The following is a 21,994-nucleotide window of genomic DNA, read 5'->3' on the forward strand; positions in this document are numbered from 1 at the left end:
GAAGCCCTCGGACGTTGGCGCACCAGGTACATGTAGTCTGTGGCCATGAGATCATCTCCAGTTCACCACCGGCGATGGAGGGTGAAGCTCTGACAATACCAGCCACTCATGCTGGTGAAATGTCAGTAAAATCATCAGATGAACATTGGTCAAAGAACCCAAGACAGAAGAAAATAGGCAGTTTGTCAACAAGTGGCCACGAAAGCCTTAACAATTTTGTATTGTCTAAATTATTCAGCACAGCTTTTTGCACAACTTTTTACATTCTGTTTTTTTAAGTACGATTCAAGCCAACTGCACATAAAACCATCAATTCCATAAATATTGTGTTTTTCTGAGATAGTAATATGATCTACATAATGAAACAGCTTGGAAAGATCACAAAAATGCCAACTGGCAATATTTTATTATTTAAAGGTTGTGCTGTTTGATGAATAACTGTATAAATAAGGAAGGATAGGTGAAAACCATCCTGGTTCCTGTGGTCATACCACTGATCTGTTTGTATGTCTGTTGCTTAAAGGTAAAGGGATTGTCTGTAAGTTCAAAGTTGATTAAACCCAATCACCCTGGCTGTTCCATAGTTGCTTGTCTCAAAACACCCACTGAACATATCACTGCCTTGGTTAATCAAAATCTGTAACCTATAGTGCAAAGACTTCCCTCCTAAATTAAAGACACCAACAATTCCCTAGATTGTCTGAAATCTATCCCCATTCGACTCCCACTACACATCTTACTTGTCACTACTGATGCCACTTTCCTAGATGCCAATATTCACCAGGTGTGTTGTATGTCTACTGCTGAACATTATCTCAACAGTGCCCATCTGATTCCAGATCTACAACATTCTTCCTGCTCACCCTAGTCAACTTTATACGTACAAACAACTACTTTACCTTTGAGGAGCAGTTATACATACAGATCAGGGATACAGCCATGGAAGCAAGGATGGCTCCTTCCTAGGCCAACATTTTGTGGGCCACTTGAAGGGGGCTTTTTTGGGAGTGATAAGCCTTTGGCCACTGGTTTGATTTAGATACATTAATGACATCTTTGCCATATGTACTCATGTTGAGGCTAATCTGTTGAAATTTTTGGAATCACTAAATACATTCTCCCAATTAAATTTTACATAGTCCTATTCTGAATCTCACAACACTTTCCTTGAAGCTGACCTTATCTCATCAAGGGTCAGCTACACACTTCTGTTCCATTAAAACAGTAAACCTACAAACAAACAAAAGCACCTTTTGACAGTTGCCGTCCTTTTTATGTCAAACATTCACTCCCTTACAGTCTTGACATTCAAGACAAACATATCTGTTCAGATGAAGACTAATTTGCAGCAATACATCACCATTCTCGACTCAGCTTTCACTACACATAATCATCCTATCGCCTACTTCAAAAGCAGATTTCCTGGACCAACACATCCAATCCTGGCACTGCTGATCACTCCTAAAAACAATTCAGGAGTACACATCTGTCACTCAGTGTGATCCTGGATTTTAATGTATTAATCAGGTTGTTGTTCTTGTGGTCTTCAGTCCTGAGACTGGTTTGATGCAGCTCTCCATGCTACTCTATCCTATACAAGCCTCTTCATCTCCCAGTACCTACCGCAACCTACATCCTTCTGAATCTGCTTAGTGTACTCATCTCTTGGTCTCCCTCTATGATTTTTACCCTCCACGCTGCCCTCCAATACTAAATTGGTGATCCCTTGATGCCTCAGAATATGGCCTACCAACCGATCCCTTCTTCTGGTCAAGTTGTGCCACAAACTTCTCTTCTCCCCAATCCTATTCAATACCTCCTCATTAGTTATGTGATCTACCCATCTAATCTTCAACATTCTTCTGTAGCACCGCATTTCAAAAGCTTCTATTCTCTTCTTGTCCAAACTATTTATCGTCCATGTTTCACTTCCATACATGGCTACACTCCATACAAATACTTTCAGAAATGACTTCCTCACACTTAAATCTATACTCGATGTTAACAAATTTCTCTTCTTCAGAAACGCTTTCCTTGCCATTGCAAGTCTACATTTTATATCCTCTCTACTTCGACCATCATCAGTTATTTTGCTCCCCAAATAGCAAAACTCCTTTACTACTTTAAGTGTCTCATTGCCTAATCTAATTCCCTCAGCAGGTACTTTGAAAGAACTATGACTTCCTTAAATCGTGCCGTGAAATGAGTTCCACCACATCTAAATAGCTTTTCATTGGAGCCCCCCCCTCCCCCCCCCCAATCCAAATGTCTGAAATGTCTTGGTCGCACCCTATGCTCCTTCTGAACCCATTTCTCTACTACATGGTTCCTATCTCTATAAACACTCCTACTATATGGTTCCCATCTCCGTGACCATTCTGCTGTAAAACTTGCCAAATGGACCCGTTACCACCACACAAAGCAGCCCTGTAGCTGCCAAAACATATACTATCAAAGGAAGAGCCACCTTTAAATGACACATGCCGTGTACCAGGTATTATGTGAACATTGTTTGGCCTTTACATTGGTATGACTACCACTAGGTTATTAGGTAGGGTAAATGGGCATAGACAGAGGATGTGTACTGGCAACATAAAATATTCTGCTGCAGAACATTCTCTGCAACATCACAGCCATGACCTCTGTTCCTGTTTCACCATTTCTGTAAATGTGTAATGTGGATTCTCACTCCTGACACCAGTTTCTCAGAGCTCCACAGGTGGGAGCTGACATTATAACATGTGTTTTGTTCTTGCCACCCACCTGGCCTAATCTTACATTAATTTATATAATCTTAGCATTTATTTTCAGTATCTACTCATTTTCTTAAATATCTTTTATATTTTCAAACACTGAGTATTTTCTTGATATATTACAAAATTTGCGTAGTTAATGATATGGTGCAGTGAGTAGTGGGAACATTCAATCCAGAATGTTAGAATCACCATAATGAAGTGCAAAGTATCTGGCCATCAAATTGATCTGAGAATTTGTCAATAAAGACTGATGGATTCATTTAAAGAAGACAAATATTCCTCAGTGAGAGACTTTATCAGCAACACAGAGCACCATTAACATCACCATAACGGATCAAAGTTAGTAAAGAAATTCTTGACAGCTGATTATGATTACAGGTGAAAATTTCTGCAATGCAGGATTCAGAATGATCTCAAGTGGCTCAACACTTGAGGACATTAAGTAGCTTTTTCATATTTCACTGATAAGAGCTTACTTTCCAGATGGCCCTATTATGTCTTAAAATACGTTTACATGAGCCATAGAAATTGCATAAAGCTGACAACTTGCCCCAGCAACACTGCTGGTCACAGGAATTGCTGCCACACGTGTGGCAAAATTATGTGCCGCCATTGCCTGGGAGTGTTTGGGCAGTAGATTTCCAGGCAAAAGTGTTTACACGGCCACAGTATTGCTGCAATATGAATAACGGAGAACTAGCAGAAGTGAGTGAAGCTCTCCTGCAAGTAAGTTAAAAAAAAAATAAAAATAAAAAAATAAAAAACCTCCTTCCAAAATTTTTTGAGTGGAGTTTCACTTAATTGTATAAGCAGTTGGTCTAAGAATTCATAAGATTAATACCACAGTATGTACATTGTTTGCAACAAGACTGGTGATCACCATTTGGATTTTAGCTACTGGATCCCTGCAACAGTTTGATGTACTTCTAATATGCATTTCACATTGTACCATAATTTTGTAGTGCTTCTGCAGAAGGACTCAAGAAATTCACTAAGGTATATTTAAAATAACAATAAAATGTTTGTATTAATACCTTATTGTAGTTCATCAGTACAGTGAAACAATGATGAATTTCAGAAATTATGGGACTTGTAAAGCAATGTATACAAAGACTGCAATCAGAAAAAAGAGCATTTGGCAAGTTGGTGCCAATGAACATGGAAATACATGAGATGAAGCTTACAACCAATTCAACAGTCTTAAGAACCTGTGTAGGATACAACTGTGACTCACTGCTATGATCTTCTTCTAAAACGACAGTAGCAGAGAGAATGTCTTTTTTCATATTGATGTCTTTGTATTAATTGCTTTCTATGTCGCATAGCTCTGGTTGTAAATGTATCACATGCATAAATGTCACTGTTCTCTTGTTTGCTCATTTTTGCTCACTTCTATATTCCTGTAGACAATAAAAAAGTTTAACGGCTCTACAGATATGTGCCAACTTTCAAAATGAAGTGAAACCATAATGTTTCACCTCTCAGATTTCATGATTTGGCACTATGGTGCTACCACCGCGAGGAAGAGCAAGCAAGGCTGACTCAGTGGGAAGCATTTATGAACAATATTAGAGATACACATCCCCAGTCATGCAAAGCACTCTACATCCCCGGTGGACTACAGCAGCAGCAGCATCAGACAATACCACAATATTCCTGTGTATTGCAGCAATTTGCAGTAATGTTGATATCAATATTATTGCGACTACATGTAGTGAAAAATTTGGCCCTTGTACCTTTAGATTTTATGGTAGGGACTAAGACCTGTTTATATTAATACTCAAGTACGAGAACACAAAATTTCATCTTCATTTGCATGAATAAATCTGCAAGTCTTATACATGTACAAGAATTTCTGTTGGTTACGGTATAGCAGAGCAAAAGACTGGTGCAGCAGATCAGAAACAGTGGAGAATATGAATGTTAACAAGATAACATTTAATAGAGCTACAACATCCTGAATTATATTACTAATATATTTATTTACTGGGTCTTGGAGTAGATTCCATAACACCACATAGTACTGCCCCCCCCCCCCCCCCCACCCCCCCACCCCTTTCAAGGAAATCGTTCTGAAAGCAACAGCTGCTTCAGTTTCAATTATCATTTACTACATTTGACAGCATGAAAGATGGCCAGAGCCAAAATTTGAGCTTCCCACCATGCCAGGCAGGAGGCAATCAAAAATCAGTGTTTTCATTACTGCCAATCAAAGTACAGAAAACTTGTGTGTGTGTGTGTGTGTGTGTGTGTGTGTGTGTGTGTGTGTGTGTCAGTGAGAGTTGTATATTCTTGAAACTCAGTACACTCAGTATAATGCTAAAATTTCTAAAAACACACATGGAAATTTCCAGAGGCTAACTTCTAAGAAAGGTTTAATGTCTGTTTGGCACACATCTAAAAGCTAGAAATAACTATGTTTGCATACTATTTGCTTTCCGGGTGATCTCAACAGTAAAGTTCTCTCTCACTGTTCCAATGGTAGATAAGAAAAATGCAAAAAATCACAGCAGTTTCTACGTAAGCAAGGAATAACATTCTTACAGTCAAAAAATTAAATTGACAAATTTGTGATCACAATTAAAGTGCAAATTATTCACAGCTTTTCATTGTATTGACAAAAGATTAGCAACTGAAATGCAGCCATATAATTTGGAGCATACAAGGACATCGTGGGCTTTAACAGAGTTGACAAGTGCTTTCACTGACATTGCCAGGTCTGAAATACACCAACAGCAGGAAGAATTCATTTCCATATCTAATGTTTCTTGAGTGGATTTGAATAAACAGCGCTGCTAAGTACACACTGTCCAGACTTAAGGGATGAGATGGAGTTAGTTGTAGATCTGAAGCAGCATCAAAATCCCAAAGGGACACTCAAGTTAATTTTTCTGCAACTAGTATAGGCAGTAATTGTGCTCAGATTCTATGATGATAGTAAAAACTCCAGTAAAAACTATATATCAAAGGCATTTTACAAGCTAGGCTTGTTATTTGTCTGCAACTGATGATCTGAGATGAGTGTCGCATACAAATTTTCATCACCCTAGGCATGGCTACCGTGGGCGCTGAAAACATTGAAATCACTGAGAAAGGCCTCAACTGTGAGCAATAAAAACTGTAGAAGTTCAACATTGTAGTACTTGGTTGGATATCCAGTGACAGAACTCAACCTTGGGTTAAAAACTATTTGGTCCACTTGCTGGCACAAATTGTGTACAGTAATTGCTGCTCCATGATTCCTCTTCATACTGTAGTTTCTGAAGTGTGCATTTTTCACGTGAAAATTGACAGGTACTTATTTATGACGCATTTCTCACATGAAAATTGACAGGTACTTATTTGTGAATCTTCTGTCAGAGGCCCCAATAACATTTCCTCGTACTGTGCAAACAATTATTTGCCCAAACCCTTAGTGAGCACTCTGTGGCTTGAAAATTCCAGCTAATAAATTTCCTTCACTTATTACAACACCTGTACATTTTATCACCTTTCATTGCACTATATCCTGCTGCACTACACATAAATGCATGTCTACAATATAAGATGACCCTGAACATAAGATGACCCCCCCCCCCCTTTTTTAAGTGGTTTCTTGAGAAAAATCTACTTTTCAACATATTCTGACTAATCAAAGCTACAAACTTTTATTGATGTAAGGGACCAGTCTAAAAAGTTACACCTATTGTAAATTTGTGCCATTATTGACTGTCTAAATTTTGATAACACAAAGAAAAATAAAATAAACAAAAACAAGTTGTTTACATCAATTTTTATCTTTGCTGCCTTTTTTGTTTGCTTTAGCCTCTCATCTGTGATATCACTATTTTTAATAACTATCATTCAAATAGGACAGCTGTGAAACTTATATCTCCATTGTCACAAATATTTGGCTGTTTGTTCCAAATATGTTGTGATTTTTGAAGTTGCGTGTGTGATATCGGCCACAATCCGGGTGGCCGCACTTTCAAATACAAATGCTGCCAGTTACATTGCCGCAATTCCTACAGCTGCCACTGTGGCATGAGGCCACTGCCACAAACAACCATGCTGCCGCCAATTAGATGCAAGCATCCTCTCTCTGGAGCTACAGCAGTGGGTGTACTTAATTTCGAACATTCATGTACTGAGACCATTTTGTGTGTTTGCCAGTTGAATAAAATCTACAGACTTTCATGGTGGCTAGGGCCCAACATCTTCTAAAGAGACATTGTGTTGAAGAGCAACTGGTTTATAAATCTTTTGCATCTGTATATATTTCCTGACACACTATAATTTTAATTGTAAGTTCAAATCATTTCAGTGAATACAATAATGTGACTTCTTACAGTTAACATAGTAATAATTGCACAATGTACATCACAAATACAATGCCAGATGAGCAATGAGGCCCAACTACATTAACATTCATGTAACATTTCTAGCAATTAAATTCTTTGCAGCTGCCAAGCCACTTCACCTTCAGGGCTAACGAAGTAGCTTGCAAAGTCATCTCTGATACTGCTCACAATATTTCCTCCATGGACTAAATGAGGTGACGTGTCCTGAAATCCGTGAATAGTTAACATATCCTTAAATGACATAAAGACCCTCCTCGCTTGGGTCCATTTCACTAACTAATCAGTTGGCAATACCTGAGGTGTCGAACACTGGTGACCCAGGAGTGTTCACCAGAATTACCGGTGGCCATCACTGGCGACTGTCACCAGTATCCCAGTGTGAAACGGGCCTAAATGAGCAACTTGAAAATCATAAACAAGAAAATAAGAATCAGTTCACAGGAACTGGACATTCAATTCGAGTGTTATTTGAGTATGTCAGTAAAAATACAGCTCAAATAAATGATACTGAACAAAAAACTGATAGATTAGAAGTTCGAGTAGAGTCTGTGGAATCCAAAACAAAACAAATTGAGCTTGAATTTAACAATGAAGTTAAAAATGTCAAAGATGAGATCCCTGAAGATAGTGAGGAAAACAAAATTGCTTTTGATAAAGTGCATGATCAAATAAGTACTGTGGACAAAAATGTAAATAGTCAAAGTTCAACTTTGGTAACTAATGTTGACACCAAACTGGAACTTGTTGAAAGCAGTTTTGTTGAACAGGTGAAAACCACACACAGCAAACTCACAGAAAATGTAAAATTAAGTAACGGTGAAACTAGCACCCTAGAAAGCAGTGTTTCGGTTTTGTGTAAAAAAGTTGAAGAATTGTATAATGATGTAATTAATAGAAATCTTGTTAACAATGTTGGTACCATGTTTTGAAATATTCCAGAGAAAAACTTTTCAGATGAAGGTAGTTTAAATCCTGTAGATTTTCTGAAACATTGCAGAGATAACACTGTGTCCAATAAGACTGATATTATGAAAATCAAATTTGTTAAGAAGTTTCTGGAAGATGAAGCATTAAGCTGGGTAAATCAGTACATGAATCATGACGTAACCTATGCAGACTTTGAGAAAGGACTTTTAGGCAGATTTTGGCCAAGGTTGGAAAAAACGGGCAAATACAACTACAACAGACACCCGCACTTTTGAAAGTGGTAGTAATCAAAATTGGCACAATAAGAATCACAACAGGAGGGATCATAGTAATCACAATGGTAACAATTATCATCAGGAGGAGCATAATAGAGTAAATGGTAACAATTTTCATACTGGAAAATAACATATTGCAGCAAAACGAGAGAGAAAAGAAAAAAGTTATATGTATGTGTTCCACAAAGCAAAAAAAAGGAATGTTGTAGAAATGAAATGTTTTCTACCATATTTAAATAATTCTGTAGTTACAGTTTTTCACAAATTTTTGTGCAAATAATTTAAATGTGGTGACTTCTTATTTTTGGTTGTACTGTGTCACTTTCTACTGGTTGTAAATAACTCATGTTTTGTAGTTTATTATGTTCTTTTGTGAAATACAAGTCTCAGTCAATTCCTGAGCATTTATTCAGTTCTCTATGTGGTATATAATATGTTGAATGTCATAATGCTGGATTTGGAATCTGTTACATGGTAATGAGAAATGAATGTTATGCTGCTGTCATAGTTTCTGTAAGATGAGCTTATTGTTGTTGATGATGATGATGGTGGTGAACTGTGAGATGAGAATATTTTGTGAGAAGTGAGAATTAATAAACATGTCTTATAGTTTTATGATGAGAGGAAAAGAAATTTAAATTTTTTGCATAAATGTGTCGGACAGAGAAAATATTACTATAGTCAGCCAGTGTTAACAATGCTTAAACATCTAGTCCTTTAGTGAATAAATAATGTTTATGGAAACTGAAAAAGTAAGAAGTCAATTCAGTCACAGTCAATTCAGTTACTACTGTGGTGTTTTTATGAGGGAAAGGCATAATTGAGAGTGTTGTTTTTCAGATCTATGTGAAGTTAATGATTAACATATTTTTCTTGTTTTATAGCACATTGTGGCGACAGTCGACTGCCAGTAACTTCACCGGCGAAGTGCAGAGTAAATGGTCTTTGGAGACTGAAGTTCTTTGGGGAGTCCCGTCTGCTACTTGACTGAGTGATACATGTGTCATGAATTTCTGCAATGTTTTCCTTATGTTTTCTGTAATCATACAAACCTTAATAAAAGTGTCTTATCGTAATAAGTTGGAGTTTACTGTGCGTGACCGTTGCTATAGCCAAAAAACCCACACTGGTGACCCCGACGTGATCTCCCCCCACGTAGGTTTTGGCAAATGGACTTAATTTGCCAATACACAACAGATATACGTTACATTTGGGGTTCAGAAAATGTGGTGGCTGACTACCTATCACATATCACTGCAATTTTGTCCCCCATTAACTTCGACGAATGGGCCCACTTACAGGACAGTGACACCGAATTGCACAACCTCCGACAGGACCCAGATACTTCCCTTCAGATCATTTCTGGGCTCGGCCAGGCCACTGTGGTGTGATATATGCATGGGCACCGCCCGACCTATGGTTCCCCCTGCGCTGCAACGCCAAGTATTCACTACTTTACATAACCTGGCACATCCTGGTGCTAAGGCTACTACGCGCCTGGTTACAGAACGCTTTGTGTGGCCAGGTGTGAGGAGGGATTGTTGTACTTGGTCTCGTGCTTGTTTACAGTGCCAGCGCAGCAAAGTCGGCAGGCACACACAACCCAGTCTAGGTAAATTCGACATCCTGAAAGGCTGCTTCCGACATGTACATGTGGACCTCGTAGGACCGTTACCGTGTCTGATGGTTTCGGTATATCTTGTCTGTCATTGAGCACGTTACATGTTGGGTGGAGGGAATACCCCTGCCGGAAATCACAACGGATTCCATAGCACGTGCATTCGTATCCTCCTGGACAGCTCGATTTGGCTGCCCTACATCCATCACCACCGACCAGGGAAGACAGTCTGAATCCTTGCTGTTTAACAAACTCTGCGTCCTCTGTGGGGTGGATAGATTCCGCACTACAGCTTACCACCCTCAGAGCAATGGATTGGTTGGGCGGTGGCACAGGACTCTTAAAGTGGCACTCATGTGCCACGGTGGTGAGTGATGCAACGCCCTTCCCTGGGTTATGCTAGAAATACGCACAGTTTACAAGACAGACCTCCAGGCTTCACTCGCAGAGCTCCTGTATGGCGAGACCCTAGTTCTCACCGCAGAGTTTGTCAATGACGAAGCAATCGCTGACCTATCTGACCTCCCCACACTAATTGAGCATGTCCAGACACACATAGCCGTGATCCGCACGCCTCCTCCACGAACACATACCCGTCCTCGGGTGTTCCTGCATTCGGCACTGAACTCTTGCGAGTTCGTTATGTTACGGGATGACACAGTCAAACCGGCATTACAGCCATCTTACTCTGGCCTGCATCAAGTAACGGCTCGCGTGGACAATACTATGGATATTCTCATCAGTGGCCACTGGCAGACAGTTTCCCTCCAACGCGTGAAACCAGCCTGGACGATCAAGGAATCTGTAACACACACCCCGGAGTTGAGTGTTCTCCCATCAAGTGACGACCTCGATCTCACACAGACCGCTCACTCCCCTGCACCCCACCATGATCGTATGTGCACCGAGCCTACATCTGTGGGCAACTCAGTGGTTCCGTGAGATGGTACTCCGTGTGACAATCCACAACCTCAGGCTCAACCACATGTTGCATGTGACATTACCCCATCCCAAGTGATGGCACCCAATACCCCCACAGAGTGTTCCAGTGTTTCTCCTGAACTATGTTACTTTCCCCATCCCCCCTAGTGCCCCATACATCCACTGTCAACAAAATTTGCATCGCAATCAATGCCGCTGAGTGCCCACACGACGAGCTTTCCTTGCAGCTCCACGAGGGATCCATCTTCATCCTCTGCATAGGGGACACTTCACGTGGGCCCACACCCACATCACATATCACCATCCTGCGCACAGTCCCTATCCCAAAGAGGGTGGATACGGCTGGCATAGCTGCAACGTTCAGCACCAACGGGATGCTCAAGATTCGCATCCCCCTCTCCGCCAGTACTGCAACGCAACGATGACGTCTTCTGTGCCAGTCCAGTTCATGAGTGCAGGTCGGCCAGTCCGTCCCCCCCCCCTCCCCGCCCCACTGGATGGTGGACTATACGAGCACTCGTCCAGCCTGCACAGACAGTATGGACTCTTAGCACACGCTGCTATCAACCAGCGAGCATCCCACAATGCCACTCCACAGGAAGATACCCACGTCCTGCCTCCAGTGCTTCGCACTCCCAGGAGGGGGGGGTCTGTAGTGACAGTCGAACGCCAGTAACTTCACTGGCGAAGTGGAGTTCTTTGGGGAGTCCCATCTACCATCTACTACTTGACTGAGTGATACACGTGTCGTGAATTTCTGCAATGTTTTCCTTGTGTTTTCTGTAATCATACGAACCTTAATAAAAGTGTCTTATCATAATAAGTTGGAGCTTACTGTGCATGGCTGTTGCTGTAGCCAAAAAACCCACAACATGTTGTACTATTATGAATAGAATACAAGAATTAAAATGCAGAACAATTTTTCTGTTGATGGTATTATGAGATTTTCTGAAGTACTTTTGAGATGTTGATGAGGGTTTATACTGACATGAAGTGCTGTGAGGAATGGTTTATTGTATAGTGAACTATAATGAGTATGTGAAGTTTATGAGGTTTATAGTAATGTTATGGAAATGAAATATTACGGACTTATTGGTACCCTGATTTGTAATGCATTGTGCTTTTGTTTATGATGGTGTGCCCTAGGAAATTCTGAGAAATGACTATAAGGAAGCTAGGAAGAGTGATGTTGAGGATTAACCATTTGCCTTTTATTATATGATTGAATTTATCAAAGCTTGAGCTGGGTCTGATTTGTTGAAAATAATTGAATTTTGTTAACAACTGTATGATTCCATAGCATTGGCATGAGAAAGAGTTAGTATTAGTAGAAAATAACATACATATACTATATACCTTACATATACTATATATCTTAAGGAATACAAACGTCTCAAAAATGAGAACGACAGGAAGTGCAAAATGGCTAAGCAGGCGTAGCTAGAGGACAAATGTAAGGATGTAGAGGCACATATCACTAGGGGTAAGATAGATACTGCCTACAGGAAAATTAAAGAGACCTTTGGAGAATAGAGAAACACTTGCATGAATATCAAGAGCTCAGATGGAAACCCAGTTCTAAGCAAAGAAGGGAAAGCAGAAAGGTGGAAGCAGTATATAGAGGGTCTATACAAGGACGATGTTCTTGAGGACAATATTATATTATTTCGACATAAGTTGAAACAAGGCCCCATGAGTAGACAACATTCCATTAGAACTACTGACAGCCTTGGGAGAGCCAGGTCGAACCAAACTCTACCATCTAGTGAGCAAGATGTATGAGACAGGCGAAATACCCTCAGACTTCAAGAAAAACATAATAATTCCAATCCCAAAGAAAGCAGATGTTGACAGATGTGAAAATTACTGAATTATCAGTTTAATAAGCCACGGCTGCAAAATACTAACACAAATTCTTTACAGACAAATGGAAAAACTGGTAGAAGCTGACCTCAGGGAAGATCAGTTTGGATTCCATAGAATGTTGAAACACGTGAGACAATACTGACCCCATGACTTATCTTAGAAAATAGAGTAAGGAAAGGCAAACCTACGTTTTTAGCATTTGTAGACTTAGAGAAAGCTTTTGAAAATGCTGACTGGAATACTCTCTTTCAAATTCTGAAGGTGGCAGGGGTAAAATACAGGGAGCAAAAGGCTATTTACAATTTGTACAGAAACCAGATGACAGTTATAAGAGTCGAGGGGCATGAAAGGGAAGCAGTGGTTAGGAAGGGAGTGAGACAGTGTTGTAGCCTATCCCTGATGTTATTCAATCTGTATATTGAGCAAGCAATAAAGGAAACAAAAGAAAAATTTGGAATAGGAATTAAACACCATGGAGAAGAAATAAAAACTTTATGGTTTGCTGATGACATTGTAATTCTGTCAGAGACAGCAAAGGACCTAGAAGAGCAGCTGAATGGAATGGACCGCGTCTTGAAAGGAGGATATAAAATGAACATCAACAAAAGCAAAACAAGGATAATGGAATGTAGTCGAATTAAATTGGGTGATGCTGTGGGAATTAGATCAGGAAACGAGACGCTTAAAGTAGTAAATGAGTTTTGCTATTTGGGGAGTAAAATATCTAATGATGGTCAAAGTAGAGAGGATATAAAGCCAAGATGCTGAGTCGCAGACAGACACAACAAAAAGACTCTCACAATTACAGCTTTCAGCCTTAAGACCTTCATCAACAATAGACATACATACCGGCTGAAAGCTATAATTGTGAGTTATTTTGTTGTTCCTATCTGCGACCCAGCATCTTTACTATATGATGAGTGGTAGATTCTCCAACAAAACAAAGATAGATTCTTGAGAGTGTAGAGTGTGTTCTCTTGACCAACAAAAAGTCTGTCTTCAAAACGAAGTATGCATTTGAAGTTCTGTCTTGTCCATGGCACTGAACACCAAGGCTCTGAGCAAGCATTGTGGGAGTGCAGCTGTCTGGGTGGTGAAGGTGATGTCTAATCTGAGGGAGTGTCAAAACGGCAATGGTACATCAGTCACTGGCTGGCAAATATGAAACTGGCTCTATCTGGCTCCACACATGCAGAAATACTCATGCAATGGATGGTTACAATTTTCCTATAGGCTATCGAAGTTGTGGTGGATGCACCAAGAAGTGCATGTCTGGAGTGACGCCTGTTGCTATCTTCTGCATCCTCTGGCTGGTTACCGAGGGATCCTCTGGAGGCTGAGCCAGGTACTGCTGAACCCAGCCTGAATGTGAGGGCAGAGCTGATGATAACCCACTAAGAATAGATACCCTGTGGGTTGGCAGCATCAAAGGCTAAGCCGAGAGACATGCCACTTTCCTTATGTACACGATATAGATGGCATTACCATTTTCATTACAGCTACTGCAGTAGATACTAGTAGTGTGTAAGAACTAGGAGCAAAAATAGCACAGCACACAGAAAACTCCAATAAATATTTATCTGGGAATAATCTGTTTATCAACATCTATATGGCTGCCCAGCAATTCATAATAAAGTGCCTGGTAGAGGGTTTATCTAACCACCTTCACGCTACTACTCTACTGTTCCACTTTCGAACAGTGTGTGGCAAAAATGAGCTCCGGTTTATCTTATTTTATTATGATGATCATTTACATCTATGTAGAGGGGTGCCAACACAATACATGGTGTACGTAAAGTCTGGGAACACTTTCAATTATTTATTGCACAGGAACTAAACATTGTACATATGTCATATATATTGCATTTTGAAGAGAAATTCTGAAAGTTTTTTACAAAAAATTCAATATGCAAACCATGAGTGACCCGGCAGACATCTATATGGCAATCAAATTCTTGTCATACCCATCCCTGCATGGCATTTTCAACTGTGGCAGTTGCTTCTCTTGTTCTCTCCCGGAGCTCTGCTACATCATGTGGTAGAGGCGGTACATACATCAAATCTTTAATGTGACCCCACAGAAAAATTTCACAGGGAGTGAGATCTTGTGATCAAGGAGGCCATTTTGTGAAACAGCTGTTCCCTTCTGTAGCATGACCTCCATGTTTGCGACTAGAGCTGACTATCGGCAAATTACCAAACTATGCTGTGGCAGTATACATGAAAAAAAAACAAACTTTCAGGGTTTCTCTTCAAAATGACATATGTATGATATCTATACAATGTTTGGTTCTTGTGTGATAAATAATTGAATGTGTACCCGGGCTTTATGTACACCCTGTATTTTCACATTCTGAAAAATAAGTTGGTGATTGGAATTCCATGAGAAGATCCTGGCACAGCAAAAAGAGCCTGCCATCCAATTTGTGTATCATATACATAGCACACTTTTCCCTATTTTGTGACAAGCTGCCCTTCTTTGAGCTTTTTCAATGTCTTCCATCAATCCTATCTGCTGTGGATCCCACACCACACTGCAATAGCCTGAAGAGGACAGGCAAGCATAATGAAAGCAGTCTGTTTAGTAGACCTGTTACGTTTTCTATGTTTATAAAAAGCATAAGATAATATGCATGGTGAATCACCAAAAACTTGCACCAAAATATTGTGGAAATGGAAAGTGCTACCGACGTGCAGTTTTCACAGAATGGATTGGTAGTCAGGGGCTTGAATGGGTAGCCAATAAGCTGATTGTAATAATACTTACAAGGTGTATTTTTGTGCAACATACACTTTTTAAATGGAACAAACTAAAAGTAGGGTGAATTATAATATCAGTGGTGTTTGTTGCAGGATTCTAGTGTGAGTAATTTATGAGATATTTTGAAAAGTTTCCATGCTGTGTAATTGCTAGGTATGATGTTCTTATGTTTGCTTACAGTGTGCTTGTATGCACTGTGACTTGTTAGTCAGTCATTGTGTGACAGACCAAGCAAAGGTCATGATTACTAGTCAATTAGAGTGCGAGTTAGTCCATGCAGTATGTTGTGAGTGGATGATGGGCTTTACGAATGCAGAAGAAGCCGACATGCTCATCGTGTCTGGATCATCCAGGAAGAATGCAGTTTGTTTCAACCAGTTACATGAAAGTGATAGTGTAACACCTAGATGACAAAACAAGAGAAAACAGGTGATGACAGAAGAGGGGGAAACTAATGTCCTCACTGCTGTTGCAGTTGATCCTCACGTTAGCTCCTGCACAATCACATGAAGAAGTGGCATGAGTCAGGCAAGTGTCCTTATGTATTCCCCATCGACATAGGTTCCACCCCTATCACATCTCTCTCTATCAAGAGCTGTGTGGAAATGATTATGAAAATGGTATTAACTTACATACATGGGCATTAAGACAGGATACTCCAGATGTATCATGTATCTTGTTTAGTGACAAAGCCACATTTACCAATCATGGGCAGGTAAACCTCCAATATATGCCCTATTGGCACATTAACAATCCCCCGTTGGCTTCATCAGGTGGAATTCCAGAGTCCATGGAGTGTAAACTTGTGATGTTGGATACTGAACACATTCCTCTGCAGACTAGGAGGAACCTGTGGTACAAACATGAAGGCTGTCCAGCTCCTAGGGCAAGAAATGCTACAGCATGTCTTCACAAACTGTTTTCAAATCTTTGGACTTGTACCTTGGTCAGGCAATCCCCTGGGTTTGACACATGTAGACTTTTCTGAGCAGAAAACTGAAAGATGCTGCCAACAAGGACATGTCAACTACACCTGATGATATGGAATGACTTATTACTGCAGCCTGCTCTGACATCTCAACTGAAATGCAAACACACTTACAGCACTTGTTCCATACCAGACTGGAAGCGTGTATTTCTACTGCTGGTGGTCACCTTGAACACAACCTGTGATGGTTGGTCATCTCATTACTGGTCAGAATCCACATAACTAGTGTATACACTTATGTTGTTTTTTAGTGTGTGCTACCACTGGTATTGTAGAAGTGTATGTGTGAGAACTTTTCAAGATGTGATACCTCATTAATGACTCACAATAGAATCCTGCAACATACAGCACTGACATTCTAATTTACTCTACTTTCAGTTTGTTAATGTCAGTAGGCATTGTTACATTTAAAAATGTGTATGTTTGCACAAAAAATACACTTCCTAAGTATTATTACAATCTAAAACAACAAAAATAATCCATTATTGACAATATAATGTAAATAGACAGATAGAAGACCTACTCATCAAGCAGTGGCAGGAGAACATACACACACAAAAAGGTTTTTTTGGGGCCAGTGGCTCCTTCTTCTGGCAAAAGAGTTGAAGGGGAAGGAAAAAAGAGGACTGGAGAGGTTTAGAGAAAGGGGTACAGTTGAGAAAAGTCACCCAGAACCCCGGGTCAGTGGAAACTTACTGGACGAGATGAGAAGGAAAGATCTGTTTATTGGCTAATAATATGAGCCAATGTCTGCAGCTCGAAGTCTAGTGGCTAGCACTGCTATCTCTGGATAACAGGGTATCGGGTTTGATTCCTGGCTGAGTTATGGATTTTCTCTGCCTGGGGACTAGGTGTTTATGTTTTCCTCATCTTTTCATCATCATCATCATCATTTGTGACAGTGGCTAGATTGGACTTTGAAAAAATTGGGACTTTGTATGGGTGCTGTGACCACGCAGTTGAGCACCCCACAAACCAATCATCATCATCATCATCATCATCATCATTGTCATTATCATCAATATGAGCCCATGAGCATCAATTCATTCTGTGGAAACTGCACATCAATAGACATTTCTGTTTCCCCAATATTTGCAGTGCAAGTTTTAGGTGATTCACCCTGTATATGCCGATGCAGGTAATGAATAATGAAACACTCCAGGTCAGAAAATTAATTCCTGGCTAGACTTGTACTTTATAAATAAAATATAAAGCAACAAATTCTTTGGTGTTGTGGTTGGGTAACACATAACATGGGAAACACTTTGAAAACAATGTGGTAAAAATAAGCTCTAAGGTATATGAGGATATGTCACTGAAGTCTACTATAGATTTGACTTCACACACTTGTCTTTTGTATTATGATGTGTGGCTGTGTTGCCAGTATTCACACAAATAACTGTTAAGAAGAAAACCATTAGCTGTGTCATTGGAATCCACTCAAGACAACCTTACAGGGATAAATATAGGGAACTTAGTGCATTGACAGTACACTCAATATAAATGATTTAACAACTCAAGTTACTCCTTAATTATTTATTTTCTGCCAGTACTTTCCATTACCAGATTTGATTTGTACCCTCAATACATTTAAAAAAAAAAAAAAAAAAAAAAAAAAAAAAAAAAAAAAAAAAAACTGCATTACATCGTTAAACAGGGATGTGCACCACCACAGTGTAAGGAAAATGAATGACCATCACACAGAAAGCAGAAAGGATACAAGTAAAAGATATCTTGTAAATGCTAGTTGAATTGTTTAAAACAAGCTGTCTCTGGATCTGAAGAGCATGAATAAAGTACATGGTTCAGAAATGAAAGAAAATGTTTTATAATTTCTGGTCCTCCAAACAGTGTCAAGTGGCATTTACACTGAATCTGAAAAATGTTTTGCAACAATGCGCACAATGTTGTTTGCAGCTACTGCTTCATTAAACATGAAAACAGCTATCCATGGCTGTGACAATACAGATCAAAGGAATCATTGATTCTGGCCTGTGACTGCTAAATGCTCATCTGTAGTGCTAGTGTTCATTTTTTTAATGACTTATTTCCTGTAGTGGGCTGCAGTAAATGTGTTGCCTCACAGTGTGTGGTTGCCTCACAGTGTGTGGAAAGTTCACAGTTTGTGGTAAGTTCAAATATCTGTTGTTGTGGCAAAATGAAAGATACATGCTCTTCTCACACTCTGTTGCAGATGAATGTCAGTGGAGTGAGTGAAGTGCAAAGTATGGAACTCCTGAGCTCAAACAAGACTGCATCCAAAAAATCAGCGCAGTGCTTAATACCAGCAACAGTGATGTAGCAAAGAAATTGAGGTCTCTGCTGACATGATATAGACACATTCTCTTTGTGGCAGAAATGAAATTATATAAGAGAAAGAAGGAATCATCAGTGAGCTTGGATAGAGCAGGGGTTTGACAACAGATCCCCGCATCACATTTATTAGTGCCAATTGTGAAACTGCCGTAGAAGAGGTGATAGGTGTTGATGATAAATATGATTTGATATGATATATTAACATATTATAAAAGTTTCAATATGAAATAAAAAAAACTTTCCATTTGTCTTTACATAGCTGAACTGCCTTTACATAATTCTATTGAGATTCTTTGGAAGAATTCTCTTACTGCCAAATACATAAGACTAACACCAAATCCCTACTTCACAGGAGTTGACTTTTTTAAAATTTGTGTTAAGAATAAGCTATATCAAACACTTCGAGTTTTAAAATTGGGCTGTGACATCATAGTGAAGTTATGAAGAGCAGTGGCATCTTCCACATTCAGCTTATGCAGCCTACCATTCCCACCAACACTCTATCTTACATTTTTGTCCAATATGGTGACTGTACCTTTGTCTTCAACTACTTATATTATAAAGTATTACTAATGCAACACCACACATAATTAATTCAGCCTCACCACTGGACACAATGTAGTGTACAAAGTGAAACATTTGCTGTCACAACCCGTGTGTAGATGATATGAAGAAACATGCAGAAATGTTTGTCACTAGTGTGAATGGGGTTGTGAACAATGAACATAGTTGGAAACATGTTGTGGAATTGGTCGGAAACAGTGTTGTGAACAGAAACATGTTTCTAAACTTAATGTAAACATAGATTTACGGAATACTGAGAAACCCAGCATGATGGCTAACATTACCAAATGGCACTCTGTGTCCTAAAGATAGAAAAGCATACAAAAAACTGGTTTATATACAGGAAAATTACTGCTTCTGGTACATTTTTATGTTACTGTCTGTGCTGACATTTTCTGTTTAACAGTAAGTAAATGCTAGTGGTATACAAAGTGTGTAGAGTGTGAATTATATAGAAGTATAATAGGTTACTGTATTTAATATTATTTTGCATGTGTAGTGATGTTTATACAAATTTAACTGCTTACTGACAATTGTACTAAATCATAATGTAATATTTAAACACAATTATGTGATTGTTACTTAAATGTGTATAACTTTTTAAGAAGTGATTTCAGGAAATTGCAATTTGGGGAAATGGGCAAGAGGAAACATCAAGAACAGCGAAAGAGATTAACAACAAGGAATCATGTAGGAAAATGTATACTGAATTTAAAGACCTAACTCTTCAAGCATCATAGAATTTGATTACTATTGTCCACTCTGTAGTGAATGGTGAGGTATCTAATATGGGTTCCTTTCAAAAGGGCATGGATGATTTCCTATCCCATCGTTGAAACAATCTGAGCTTCAGCTCCACCAATAATGTCCTCAATGTTGATGGGACTTTAAAACTCTTCCTTCTGTCCCTTTTTCCCAGATGAACTGTATCTTCAGCAAGACAATGCAGTACCCCGTCAAGCCCAATTTGTGTAAGAATGGGTTGGAGAATACTGGCACTTCACACCATTTAGTACATTTTACATTTCATCTACAGATGCCAGTGGCAAATGATAAGTGTACCTACTGTCTGATAATGTACATCTATTGTATTTTCTCCTTCAGCACTCAACAGGTGATTTGTATCTTCAGGTCTAATTTAACTTAAGGTACAGTGCAGTACCAGTAAGATACATTCTTAGATTCCCATACTACTCTTCTTGTGTTTTAAATCATAAAAGGCTGATCATCTTAGTGTAGAAACTGACTGAAACTCAAATTTGTATTTAAAGTGCAATTCCAAACATATCCACATCACTACTCATATTGTATTATACAGTTTTTGCCAGACTAGTATCTGGTACCCAAGCTATCAGCACTTGACTCACTTCATTCATATTCCTTGACAGCAACACATGTCTTTCTTTATCTAAGTCAACCATTAGATATTATCCAACACTTATGGCACTGTTTTTTGTGACTATCTCTTCCTACAGCTCCTGAACTCCAATCTTGATGAATGCTACATAGTAGCAAAATCCTTTTCATCATATTTGTCTTAGTTCACTGGAGCAGTAATGATTATAATGTTGTCCTGCTTCACTCTATTTTTTAAGCCTGTGAACAAGACTGCTCCTGTTCTACTGATAAAAGTAACCAATGACGTAACGAAGAAAGAGCTGCAAGTCCTACAAGTATGTAATGTAATTTTTTTCATTAAATATGCAAAATACTTACTTCAGACCACTCTCCCACTTTCCATGTTCCTTTACACTTATCATTATAGCACTCTTGTCTTACTGGAGGTTTTTCTGATTCATTGCACAAGCCATTAACTTCTGTTCCATTACTCAGCAAACATGTAACATCTCTGCGCTGCATAGCTGAAAGATAAGAGTAAACAATTACAAAATGAGCTTAAGTGGGGATTTAATAACTTCAGTTTTGCTTCTGTAATGACATGCACTGAAATTTGTAGTAAAAAGCAACCATTGACGGATCTTGTCTGTACATAATAACAAACAATTTATTTTATTTTTAAAACATTATTGTTGATACAGAGTAATAGTAATAGAATCTTCATTATTTGAACCTGCTTCTTACTGTTACAGTCAAGGTAATACTGTCAACAGAAACGTCAGCTTCCTGTAATATGTGGAATACATTCAGAACTGGATAAATGTTATCTATTTTCACTCGTGTTTCAAAAGTGCTGTGACATAGTGCTGAAAATTGCCAACATAGAATCAGACAGAAGTTAGCTGCATAAATAATATCAGTCATGGCTCAATTGTGACAAGTGTTTTCCCACCTGAGATGGTCTGCAACTTAAGCTGAGGGGTGTAACAGCCTCACAGGCAATGAGATATTAAGTACACTACTATATATTAAATTATCCCTTTCCCTAGCATAAAATGGAATGAAACTTTGCATGACAGTCAGTAGTGCTAATAGCCAAGGATAGTGTTAATTTTATCTTCAGTACTTTGGTAAATACATAGAATTACTTAAAACACCAAATTCAGAATGTTCATAAATCAATAACATCATGACAATTTCATACATATTACCTAACAGTTAATGAAGGATTTTAATGAAATATCTAACTTCCCAGTAGAAAGGAAAAACTGCTTTTTTTGTAATACAATCAAACAATGGAAAC

General features: G+C 39.0%; 1 protein-coding gene across 1 annotated transcript in view; it reads right to left on the bottom strand.

The window, feature by feature from the left end:
* Nucleotides 1-21,994, bottom strand: part of LOC124615662 (protein madd-4) — a 514,315-nt gene that overhangs the window by 20,960 nt on the left and 471,361 nt on the right. Inside the window, exon 23 of the mRNA XM_047143690.1 lies at nt 21,070-21,215. Within this exon, the coding sequence (XP_046999646.1) occupies nt 21,070-21,215 (146 nt within the window). The remainder of the gene's footprint in view (nt 1-21,069; nt 21,216-21,994) is intronic.

The sequence above is a fragment of the Schistocerca americana genome, chromosome 5, assembly GCF_021461395.2.
Source record: "Schistocerca americana isolate TAMUIC-IGC-003095 chromosome 5, iqSchAmer2.1, whole genome shotgun sequence".
Classification (NCBI taxonomy): domain Eukaryota; kingdom Metazoa; phylum Arthropoda; class Insecta; order Orthoptera; family Acrididae; genus Schistocerca; species Schistocerca americana.